The sequence below is a fragment of the Neovison vison genome, chromosome 5 (genome assembly GCF_020171115.1).
Source record: "Neovison vison isolate M4711 chromosome 5, ASM_NN_V1, whole genome shotgun sequence".
Taxonomy (NCBI): Eukaryota; Metazoa; Chordata; class Mammalia; order Carnivora; family Mustelidae; genus Neogale; species Neogale vison.
Window position 1 is genome coordinate 26,697,175 of NC_058095.1, and position 12,465 is coordinate 26,709,639.

The window sequence follows — 12,465 nt, forward strand, 5'->3', positions numbered from 1 at the left end:
AGCTCTCGGACCCCACGACAGAAGGGGTGGGGGAGAAGGTGGGAGGGAACTTAGCTTAGGACTGGGGACATGTGCCTTCTGAGGACAGAGCTGTTGCCAACCCCAATCAAACTCCTGTGCCAGGGCTCAGTTTCCCTGTTAGATGAGGTGCGGGTTGCAAACTTTTGACCATGACCCACGACGAACACACTTCCTGTTACAACCCAGGACACATGACTGTGTGTAACAAAACAGAACGATGGGCGCCTGGGTGGCTCAGTGGGTTAAGCCGCTGCCTTCGGCTCAGGTCATGATCTCAGGGTCCTGGGATTGAGTCCCGCATCGGGCTCTCTGCTCAGCAGGGAGCCTGCTTCCTCCTCTCTCTCTCTGCCTGCCTCTCTGCCTACTTGTAATCTCTCTCTGTCAAATAAATAAATAAAATCTTTAAAAAAACAAAACAAAAAAAAACCAGAACGACAAGCACACTACTGCCTATAGCCTTCCCTTTACAACTGGGAAGTGGACTGAATGACCATGGACTGCAAAAGCCATCGACAGTTCTTGGCTCTGGCCCTGCCGGTATGGGAGGTTGCTATTAGGACCCCGATATTTCTCAAAACAGAAGAATTTGGAGGCAAGAGTTTGAAAAGCAAACTCTCAGCCTGTGATGGGTGACCCAGCAGAAGCCAGCACCTAAAAGGAAGAGCAAAGGAGGTGGATCCTCCCACAAAAGTGGCCTCCCCAGCAAGGAGGGGCCTGCCCTGGGCTCCCTGCCCACCTCCCCCACAAGCCTGAGTTGTTACCTTTTCAAGTGTTCCAACAGGAAGAGGAAGGTGATGAGGTTGGGGTCGGGCAGGGTGCGGAGTAAGTGCATCATGCAGTTTTCCTTGGCAGCAGGGTCCGACAGGGCTGTGGAGGGGGGTAGTGGAGCAAGGCTGAGGCTTGGCTCCTGGGTGGGGAGGCCCGAGCCAGTGCCCCACCAGGGTCTGGAGGCCGTGGGACCCTGAGGGAGAGCCCAGGTTGCAGGGGTGAGGGGAGCAGACCCTGTAGGGAAGGAAGGGCCTGGTATCTTCCCAAGGGTGGGCTATGAACAGCTGGTTCCTGTGGAAGCCCCCATCCAAAGCTCAGTCAGGAAGCACGCTGGCGGGGATTGAGTGCCCTCCCGCCCCTCCTGCATGTGCCTTTGGGTGGTCATAGCCTGTCCCTGGTCTAGGAGGTTAAATTTAAGGCAATGAGAACACTGCTTTGAATGTTTCCTCTTTCAGCTGCCTCTGATGCTAGAGCAGGCAATGAACAGCTTTCCACGGGGTTCCTCACTTCCTGTGGTGGCTGAAGCCCTGACCTGCTCCTGGAGGAGGCAGCCAGGAGAAAAGGGAGAGGCAGGAAGGAGGTGCCCAGGCGCCCCACTGGCCGAGGCCTTCAGCTTCATCGCTGCCCAGGGCATCAGTGGGAGCGAGAGACTGCTCCTCTGGAAGGCTGGGTTCCGGCCAGCTCTGGTACACTCCAGCCAGGCTTGTCTTTGGCAGGGGACGCTGGCCCTGGCCACCTACCTCAGGGCACATTTCCCTGGCTGCTTGGCTTTCCAAGCAAGGAGGTCAGTATTTGGGGAGGAAGCACAGAGGGTAGCCACGGGGACAAGAGGGGAGAGAGGCAGGCAAGAGAGGGTCCAGGCTCTGCCTCAGGCCCCAGTGGGTCACACCCCACTCTCTGGGCCACTCAGCCACGCCGCCCCAGAGCACTGGGCAGATGCACAAGCAAGGGGAGCCACAGGTCTCCCACTCTTTGCTGTCAGGAAGGCCCGGCTCAGCCGGGCCCTCGGTGCCCCAAAGCCTCACCGATGCCCTCCATGAAGGCTGGGTAGAGTCGGTCTGTGAGGAGGGGTTCGGGCAGCTCCCGGAAGTAGAGCTTCAGGGTGCCGGCAATGGCATTGATGTCCATGTCACTCAGCATCAGCAGGATGTCCTTGTTATCTGCACAGGATGTGGACAATCGGGAGTGCACCCATTCGAGCCCCCCTCTTCCATGCAGTCCTCAGCTAGGGGTGGGGTGGTGGGCCCTGTTCCATTCCGCACCACACAGCTGGGGAAGCCCCCACCCACTCCATCTCTGCCCTGGTCTTGCCAGGAAAGGCAGGAAGTAGGTACAGCGCCCACAGGTGGTGTGTGACTCAGCCCCACTGGGGCAGGGGAGCCCCATTCTCCATCCAGAGTCCTGCAGAGTCCTCACACCACATGGCAGACACCTTCTCTGGAACCTCCCCACCACTAAGCCTCTCTCTGGAAGGCCCTGCACATTTTTTACATGAAAAGTCATGCTCCAACAAAGCCTCAGCTTCCAGGTTGCACAGAGGACCCGTATGCTGGCACATCCCCAGCCCCTCACCCCAGGCTTCCTGAACGTAGGCCCCTCCCTTGGCTCCCTTGGAATCAGCCCTGCCTGCCCAATTCAGGCTTCCTGGCTATCACAGCACAAACTTGCATGATGGGGGGAAAGAAAAACCAGAGAGGGCAGCCCCCACCACGGAGGAATTTACGGAGGGAGACAGCGGTGCTCCTCCCAAAGGGCCCTTGTTCAGGGCTCTGGAGACAGCAGAGGGGAGCCTGAGCCAGCCAGCCCGGGTTCAAAGCCCTTCTGTTTCCTTCCAGTCCCTTAGGCCCACAGAGCTAGCAGGAAAGCCAGAAACACTGGAATAAGAAAGATCTGAGTTGAAAGAAGGCTCAAAACCTACAAGCTGAGCAATGCTGAGCAAGTGGCTTGGCCTCTCTGAGCCTCCTCCATTCCTCATCTGCAACAGTGGGTAAGAGAGTGGGGAAGGGGGTGTTTACATGAGCAAACACAGGCAGAGTCCCTGCATCAGACTCAGAGATGGCCCACCACACGCCACAGGGGACTGTGGTTCACAGAACAAGGCTCTTCCACCATCGGTGACTTGGGGCCTCTCTGTGGAGAAAGGCCTCTGGTGCTCCTGGGCTCCCAGAGCAGCCTGCTGGGCCCCTAAGAGTGCCCTCTCCCCACCAATGCCCGGGCCTCCCACACTTACTGGCATCAAAGGCAGCCTTCAGTGCCTGGATGTCGGTGGCCACCCCTGATATCCGGTAGATGCCAACCTCCTCGATGCCCCGCTTCTCCACCTCCTCCACACACTGCCGCACGATGTAGGGTACCTTGGAGCGCTCCCGCCTGGTGGGGAGGGGCTGTGAGGGGAGGCGGAAGGCCTCCCTCCCTGACTACCCCAAGCCCCCACTTCCCCTGCACACCCAGGCTTCTGGTATCAGGGTTGGGGCTGCAGAGAGGACTAAGAGGCCATGCCACCCCACCCTACCCAAGCAGCCCAAGGCTGGCCTGTTGCAGGATGGCAAGGGACAAAGGCAGGAGGTGGTTTGGGAGACAAGTGCAAAGATGCTGAGACGAGAATGTTCCTTAGAAGGCAGATCTCAGGGGCGCCTGGGTGGCTCAGTGGGTTAAGCCGCTGCCTTCCGCTCGGGTCATGATCTCGGGGTCCTGGGATCGAGCCCCGCATCGGGCTCTCTGCTCAGCAGGGAGCCTGCTTCCTCCTCTCTCTCTGCCTGCCTCTCTGCCTGCTTGTGATCTCTGTCTGTCAAATAAATAAATAAAATCTTAAAAAAAAAAAAAGAAAAAAAAAGAAGGCAGATCTCAGCTTCAAATGCTATGTGGGGCTGAGGGGAGTGGAGGGGCAGCCCCTCCTGGATTCCCGCTGGTTGTGGCCAAACCTCAATGTGTGCCTACGTCATCAGAGCATCTCACTGACCACAAGAAGCTGACGGCCTGGGATGCTCACAGGTCATCTTCTGGTGTTTAATGCTGGCTTGCTGACTTCTGAAGCATGTGTGAGATGGAGGCCTACGTCTGCGAGCCACTTTGGGCCTCCGAACTGGCCATCCCTGACTACGGAGCCAGGGGGTGGGGTGACTCGCTAGGGGTCCAGGGAGGGACCCCAGGTGCTAATGCCACCACTCACGTGCCCCAGGGGGACCTACTTAGTCACTACGCTGATCTTCACGCCAAAGACACCAGTCTGCTTTTTTGATGGGGTCCTCTTCAGGCTCATATCCCGGCTGGTGAACTTCATGGAGAATTCCACTTTGATCTGGTTGGGGGTGAGGCAGGCACAAATCCCCCAGGGTATGAGCTCCTGAGGAGGGCCTCTGAAACACGGGTCCCCTCCCCAGCACGGCCAACCAGTGCTGCCTCTCCCACCCAGGGCTCCCTGCAACACCTACGGGGTGGGAGTGGGAAGGGTGCGGGCACAGGGGAAGGGTGCGGGCACAGGGGACGGGAGAGGGTCTGGGTTGAGGGGACAGGGGGCAAGACAGCACCCCCGAGGACAGCAGCCGGAGGCCCGCCCACTGTGCGGACATTTCCTGTCTCCCCAGCTCACCCCGTTCATCTCAATCACATCTGTGTGCCAGTTCTTGGTCTCCACAGTCTGGGGATCCAACTGCAGAGAAAGGAAGAAAGACAACGTGAGATGGGGAAAGCAGAGGAGGCATCCCTCACAGGGGACGGGACCGGACTCTGCTCCTCTGACTTAGTGGCCTGCGGACTGTTTTTCCTTGCGCACCCACACAGTGATTTTGAAAAATTATGTACCGCCCAGCACATCTGCGACTCGACGTCTGAATATTTCCAAGGCAAGTTTAAAGAGTTGCAAAGGCTATAGCTTCCAGGATAATGTAAATATTTACATCTTAAAATAAAACTGTGACATCATTCTTTTCGATGTATTCAGTGGGATCCAATTACCACAGCGATCTGCTACCCACCATCATTCATGAAGAACATACAAGCTCTCCTTTCCCTTGCAGACACCCTGCATTGTTTCTTTTTTCTCCCAAAATTCTTTGTATTTTTCTATCTTAAGGGTTTTATTCATCACCCTACTAGATTTTGCTTCAACAAAAATATCTGTACCGGGGCGCCTGGGTGGCTCTGTTGGTTAAGCATCTGCCTTCGGCTTAGGTCATGATCGCAGGGTGGGCGCTGGGCTCCTTGCTTAGTGGGAGTTTACTGCTTTCTCTACCTGCCTCTCCCCCTGCTTTTGTGTGCATGCTCTCTCTGACAAATACATAAATAAAATCTCAAAAAAAAAAATTAAAGAATCTGCCTATCCTCCCAAACAGATTAAAAAACAACAACAACAACAAAACCTTATTAAAAAAAATCTGTACAAATGGCAATGGAACACTTCCTGAGACCACTGGGCTCCAAATATTCAAGACATGTTTGAGTTACTACAGCGACTGACAGCATGCAATAAAAACACTAACCAGCACATTAAAAATAAGTATTAATATTCAGTAGCAAGGTACCACTTTGGAGGACTTTTGTCTCTTCACGAGGTGGACAGAACACTTTTTTTGTTTTAATTCGTGTATTTTTTTTTTTGCTAGGGTAGAACTGGGTGCTATGTTCGTGTGTTGCTGGTTTTTATTTTTTTTATTTTTTTAAGTTGGTTATTTTCTTAGAAATCTCTACACCCGATGTGGGGCTCAAACTCATGACCCCAATCACAGGCTCCATCACCTGAGCCAGGCGGGTGCCCCTGGTTTTGCTTTTAAACATGTAGAGGGTGAAACATCTTGTTCCTGTAAGTTAACTAGATGGGGCTGTTTTATTATAGCCAATGTTACAGGATTCTCGAAACTCTTTCCTTCTCATTTGCCTTAAATTGAATAAATACCGATTAGCAAAATTTATTTATTTTTATTATTCCTTAAAAAGATTTTATTTATTTATCTGGCTGAGAGAGAGAGAGAGCGCGCACACAATCGGGGGAGCTGCAGTCAGAGGGAGAAGCTGGCTCCCCGCTGAGCAGGGAGCCCGATGCAGGGCTCAATCCTAGGACCCTGGGATCATGACCTAAGCCAAACGCAGAGGCTTAACTGACTAAGCCACCCAGGCACCCCCAGCAAAATTTATTTTAAATGATCTGTCAGCTGACAATGTCCATCAGTTTTGTGGAAAGCAAAGAACTGGAAAGCACCTGACTCATGAACGGATTTGGAACTTGGCCATCAGCGTCTTCTACCTTCTCCACACCCACACCCACATTTCAAGAGGCCCTGCTGTCGGCAAGCAGGAGGCGCTGGCACCCTGGGCCATGTTCCACTGAGAGCCTTGGGCTCCCCCGCAGAGGAAGGGATCTGAAGGCAGAAAGCCCTTCCTAGGCACATCGCTTGCAGCCAGAGGCACCTATGGGAGTTGGGAGTCTGCAGACTGATTCTCTGGGAACTCCCTGCCCATGTACTCCCTGGGAAGCTTCTGTGGCTTCCCAACTCCGCCAACCCCCACGCCGCCCAGAGCACATGCACCACAGTGTGAACACCACTGTTCCAGCAGGCCCACAGCATGGAGCAGCAGGGTCTGGTCAGCCCAGGGTGGGTTGGGCCCTGGGGTCTGCATCTGGCCTAGGCCCAGCCTCCCGGAGTCGCTTCCCCGCCCAGATGAAGGGTGCAATTGAGGAGGACACCGAGGGAGAGCAGTGTGGACGGGACCCAGTAACCCCATGTGCCCCACTCTGCCCCAGCACCTCCTCTGCACACAAGGGAAGCACATGGGACTCACCAGACTGGTTGTGGTCCAGGTTCATTATTCCAGAAGCCTTGGGGCCAAGTGTCCCAAGAGTCCCAAAACCTCACCAGGTCTGTGGCACGGACCATCCCTTAGGCACCCCTTCACCTAACCCCCCTCCCGAGACCTGGTGCCTCCTAGTAGCCACCATGGCCTAAGCCAGGGGTCCCTCCCCAGGTCCTGGAGTGGTGTCTGGGCACAGCCAAGTGGGGAAGGGCAAGGATTGAGACTCAGGCCTATGTAGGTCCAAATGTCCACTCTTCCACTCAACTGTGTGAATTTGGGCAAGTCACTTAAACTTCCCTGAACTTCAGCTTCCTCCCTGGGGCATCCATACCACCTCAGAGTCCCAGAACTAATATATTCTGAACATTTCCGAGGAGTCCGGCATGAAGGCAAACCTTTCACACGGGCTATCTCAATCATGGTAACAAAGTACATGGTAACAAGGCTGTGAGGTCTAGCCTTTTCACACTCCCATTTACAGACGAGAACACTGAGGCTTAACGAGACTAAGGAACTTGCCCAATGCCACTATCTAGGAGGTGAGACGCTTCCTGCCGTGCTGCGACTGGCACCCTCCCATCAGTCTGAGGCCAGGTCTGAGGAAGGTGGCTCTTCCGTGTTTTACTGTGAGTCCCCGCAACTGCTGTCTCCCAGATCCCCCTAGTGGGTGCTTGAGGGAGGCCTGCCTAGCCCCTCGTGCCCAGGCTGTGAAGATCTGCCTCCCAGCAGACCGGCAGCCTCCAGAAACCAAGGCTATTTTCAGGACGTCACTTAAATACAGAGAAGGGAGGGCGAGGAGTGGAGAGGGACATGGCACATTTTCCAGAGAAATGATGCTGCCTGAGCGGCTGTGGCTATTTATAACCCCTGGGAAATGTGGACTCTGCTATTTCCTGATTAGATTAGTGCCGGGGGCGGAAGAGCCAGCCCCCAAGATGTCAGTGGATAGAGCACCTGACCGCTGACCTCTGAGTCCCAGCAGATAGGTGCCAACCCCTGGCCCTGGGCAGTGGGTACTGAGGCCAGGCCAGATCGGGCAAGGGAGGCAGACAGATGGGGCTGCAAAGGGCCAGGCTGGGGGAGACCCCCAGGGGGCCCCTCCTTCACCCCACAGGTAAGACACACACAGCTGGGTCTTCCTCAAGGTGGGGCATGGGCAGGAGACAGAAAGGAGCCATAGGGCATCCTAGAGGAAGTTCTAGGTGGTCCACACACCGCCCGCCGCCCGGAGCGGCTCAGTTATGTTCTGTCTACCTTTGCTTTTAGACTCGGTCAGGTCATGGCTGCACGTTCAGCCCTGCACGTGTGCCAAGGAGATACAGCTGACCTCAGGGACTGATGTCCACAAGAGAACCGCCCAGTGTCTGCAACAAAATCCTGAGGCCGCGGAAGGAGATGGAGATGCAGGCTCTCAGAGCGTTTCCCCAGCATCGTGTCGAGGACAGGAAAGCCCAGTGGCCTCGCAGGCCGGTGGGGGCACCTTGTTCCTTCAGGAAAGTCCTGAGGGGTCCTTAGGCCTACGACCTTCCTCCCAGCCCATTTGTCACCAGCGCATCTCCTTCCCTCCGGCTTGAGGGCTGTTCGTAGCCACCACCGGGTGCCTGGGGTTTCCGAGGCACCAGTGAGTCTGGGGTCCCCATTCTCGCTCCCCGGGGTAGATGACACAGTCCGTGGTCAAACCTGGGTCCTTCTGAGGGTAGAGCCACAGCCTTCCCTCTGCCTTGTACTCCTGCAGCCACACAGCTTGCCTGAAAGCCTTCTGGTGATTTTTGCCACTGCCCTGCCCACACGCGCTCACAGGGGCCAGTGGTGGCACCGCCCCGTTTATGGGCAGCTACGGTCCCAGTGGTCAGGGAAGCACAAACCAGGCCACAGGGCATTACTTTAGGACGTAACACCGGGGCTCCCAGGCCTCCGCTTCTCCTCCCTCCCCCAAAAGCCTCTTGGCACTGGGCCCCTTCCCTCAGAACCTCACTCTGTCATTTCCCCTGTGTAGGCCTGAGGCCCCCAGGAGCCCAATGACCCCTGACCTCCCATCCCTGTGGGCCTGGGCTTCCTGAATCCGGGACCTGGCATCCTGGGCCTGACCGGGAAGGTGGCGTGGACTTCTCTCAAAGCCAGAGTAGTTTCTGTTACTACTCACCAGGTCTGTAGTTTTGGGTTAATAAAAACAAAGTGCTTAGCAACGAGGGCAAGAAATCCAGTGTGCTAGAGCTGTCGCACTCAGAGGTGAACGGGGTGCTGAAGGGAAGGCAGAGAGGGCTGGCCGTGTTTAGGGGGTGCCTGCCAAAGGCTGAGTGTGGGGCTTTGGAGACCAGGCCCTGAGCCAGGTGTCCTGTCTGATGGGGGTACATTTCCCGAGGCTCCCAGGCCAGTGGCCAGGGTGGCGGTACTGGGCTGGCTTTTTCCTGCCCTTCCCCGAGTATGTCCATATACTCTGGGCTAGGTCCCCTTGGGACACCAAACCCAGTCTGTCATTGGGACAGACCACAGGCGTGAGAGGCATGGGAGGGCTGGCAACAGGGGGACTAGGGAGCTGCCAAGGCCTGCTTCTCCTCCCTCTTGGGAAGGGTTCGGGAGGATTCTGTCAACGTGGCTGCTCAGAGAGAAACTCCTAGAGAGGGAGGGTGGGGTGGGAGGGGGATGCCAGGGCCCACGCTGGGCTTCCAGCTCAGCAGCCCGGCCAGGGGAGACCACGGACAGGCCATTTTCCCAGAGGCTGGCTCCCCCACGACTAGGCTAAGCAACTTGGCCCCTCTAGTCCTCACCCTGTAGGGTCAAGTGCCCTCTCCCAGGGCAGCTGCACGAGGGGCTTATGCTGACTCTGTAGGCGAAACACCGGGATCCTGTCTCCCCTCCTCCAGCCCCCTCTCCCCCGGGCTTTGAAGTTCTCAGAGGCCCACATATGGAAAGGGTTTAGCCGCTCTGAATGAGGCTTTTATTGAAGTCAGGTTAGCCTCACAGCACCCACTGTGACCTGCCTTCCCCAGCACTCGCTCAGCATTCCAGAGCCCCAGTCTGCCCTGTGCCTGCCACACTTTTAGTCCTTGGACTTTTAGTCCTCAGTCCCAAAGCCGGGCGCATCCCTCCCAGAGCCTCGGGACCCTGTCTTCCTTGGGACTGGCCGGCACCCCACTGCCTTCTCTGTTCCACGCAGCCTGGACAACTTTGCCCCAGAACCAGGCCTCAGACAAACGGCCAGGAAGCTGCCAAGCCTCAGCTCAGGGCCATGTTGAGGGCACCAGGGCAAAGAAGGGAGGGTCACTCTGGCTGGGCCCAAAGCAGCCCAGAGGAAGCCCAGAGCAGCCTTGCCTCCAAAGTCGGGAGTGGGAGGGCGGCCTGGGAAGCACGGTGGGCTCCGCCACCTCCCTTTGGCCTTGAGAGTGCTTCAATGAGCGTTGTGCAAGTCCTCCTCTGAAGCTGACCTCATCCTCCCTGCCCAGGCCAGGAACGCAGTCTGGGCACAGAGCCTATTCTTGAGAATGAGCGGCGCTGGAGAGGCCACTGCCCGTGCCCGCTCTGGGGGGCCTCCCGGTGGGCTCCAGCCCTCGCCCCACACTCACTAGACAGCACCGGAAGTAAGTGCTCATTTCTCTAACAGCGTGCTCGGCTGGGTAGTCCGGGCAGGAAGGCTCCCCATGCAGGGCACCCCACCCCAACCCCAACGGGCTCCAGGAGCACCTAGACAACCAGGAAGCTGAGGAACAGCCCCAGGCCCCCACGGGGCTCTGACCCTCCATCCCGGCAGGGCAGGCTGCAGGCTGTCACTCTGGGTCACCCTCTGAGCCTCAGTTTCCACATGTGAAATGAAGTAGATAGTAACAGCGCCTCATGGCATGGGCTGAGAATGAGTCTGGTCCTCAGCCAGGGCTCCAAACCCAGCAGCATCAGTAAAACTGGCAGCATCACTAAAACCCAGGTCAAGCTTCCCCGTGGCGTCTTGCCTGCCGCACTTCCATTGAACGTCTCCCCCCAGCTGGCCCCCGCCTGCTCCATATAGGGTGCCCTTCTCCGCTGTCCCGTGGCCTCTGTCTGCTTCTGAAGATGCTGCGCCCACCCCACCAGCCGCAGGGTTTTCACCTTGTCAGTTCCTCTGCCTGGAATGTACTGTCTTGGATCTTTCCAGAATCTTTTTTTTTTAATTAATTAATGTATTTATTTGAGAGTAGAGAAGGTGCAGCAGGGGTGCAGAGGGGCAGAAGGAGGAAGAAGAAGGGGTTGGGAGAGAGAGAGATATCCTTAAGCAGACTGTGTGCTGAGCAAGGAGCCCAACACAGGGCTCGATCTGACCACCTTGAGATCACGAGCCAAGCCGAAACCAAGAGTTAGATGTACAACCGACTGGGGCCACCCAGGCGCTCCAAGAATCCTTCTTACCATTTAAGTCTTAGTTCAAAATTACCTCTTCCAGCAAGTCCTCTCCCTCCCCATTACTCTCTAGCCCATTACCCAAGTTTATGTTCTTCCCAGCACTTGTCTAACCTGAAATGATCTTTTTGGTTGCCTGACTCCTGTGGACAGAAAGTTCCATGAGATTAAGGGCTCTCTGCCTTCTGCCTCTGGGGTGCCCAGTATATTCAGGGAAGGTGCCCATCAATATTCAGGGACCAAATGAATGAAACAGGATGTGGGGGGTGGAGAGAACAATGCCTTCCCACCAAGGCTCCTTCGGGACGGGGGTCAAGAAGCCCCACGTTCCCGCTCACCTCTCCTCGCCTACGTCCAGGGAATGGCTGGCCTGGGCCCAGGCGCCACCCTGTGACCTCTCCCACCCAGACTTCCCCAGTGTGTTGAGAGTTTAAGGCTTAGGAACAGGAATCTTGAGCCATGGCCAACATCATCATATGAGCTGGATCTAGGAGATCATCCTGTTCAGCTCCTTCATGATTCTGATGCCAGAGAACTAGAAAGGGGAAGAGATCTGCCCAAGGTCACACAGCCAGTAAAGACAGCAGACCTGGGGTTGGAAAAAGAGGCCTCTTGAGTGCTACGAGCTCAGCCGAGTCTCCAGCTCCCCGTGCCGCATAAGCCCAAGGGGTGGGGTGACCCACGGAGGAGGCCAGAGCATGAAGAAGGCTTCAGGCACGTGATGGGGTGTGGAGCTATGGCTGTCACGGCTCTGGCTGGGCCCATCTGAGGCATCAGCGTTGGCAGGGATCACTGTCCCAGACAGTGATGGTTCTAGCTCCTGGCTGAGGCATCACCACGGCGTTATGGTGCCCTCCTGGCCTCTCTGCAGGAGAATCCCAAGGGCAGCTCTCACGGTGGCCTCCCATCTCTCTAGGCTCACCCCAGGGACAAAGGACAATGAGGCCTCGATCTAAGGCTCGCTGGGATTCTGCACTGGCTCTGGTTCCTCCCGGGGAATGGGCATGCAGATTCCAGACGTGGGGGAATGTGTGTTCCTCTAAGAGCTAGGGAACTGGCAGAGCACACATACCCTTCCTGTCCCCAACACTATCTGCTTGGGAAAAAGAAGCTGAAATAGTACCTGGTGACTGGCTCCTGACAGTTTGGGCAGCTGGCAAGGCCACTCGGCAGAGAGCTGGGCCTTTCCAGACGTGTGCTCCCTTGTCAATGTCTGGCAACTCCCCCAAACTAGCACCTGCAGAAGTTTCTGGGCTCTTTCCAAAATGTCTGCCCTCCTAGGGCCTCACTGCTTCTGGAAACTCCTGTAACACTGGGCTCTCGAAGCTTTGGCCTTTCAGAAACCACCTTGGTTGGCAGGCTTAGCTCCCCCTGGTCCAGGGCCATCTAAAAGCTGGGGCACCAAGCCCAGCGTGGCTGCCTGGCCAAGCCACCTGTGGACCACAGAGATGCCAGAGAGGGCCAATGCCCTTTCCAACCTCCCCGGGTGCAAAGAAACAGTACCCTGCCAGGTGCACTTAG

At 56.4% G+C, this 12,465-nt stretch overlaps 1 protein-coding gene across 4 annotated transcripts in view; it reads right to left on the reverse strand.

Moving 5' to 3' along the window:
* Window positions 1-12,465, reverse strand: part of ABR (ABR activator of RhoGEF and GTPase) — a 177,701-nt gene that overhangs the window by 7,074 nt on the left and 158,162 nt on the right. For all 4 annotated transcript variants that reach the window (XM_044248212.1, XM_044248211.1, XM_044248214.1 and 1 more), the window contains 5 exons: window positions 4,379-4,438; window positions 3,978-4,087; window positions 3,020-3,159; window positions 1,815-1,949; window positions 783-888 (listed from right to left, as the gene is read on the reverse strand). In XM_044248212.1, coding sequence (XP_044104147.1) covers window positions 783-888; window positions 1,815-1,949; window positions 3,020-3,159; window positions 3,978-4,087; window positions 4,379-4,438 — 551 coding nt within the window. The remainder of the gene's footprint in view (window positions 1-782; window positions 889-1,814; window positions 1,950-3,019; window positions 3,160-3,977; window positions 4,088-4,378; window positions 4,439-12,465) is intronic.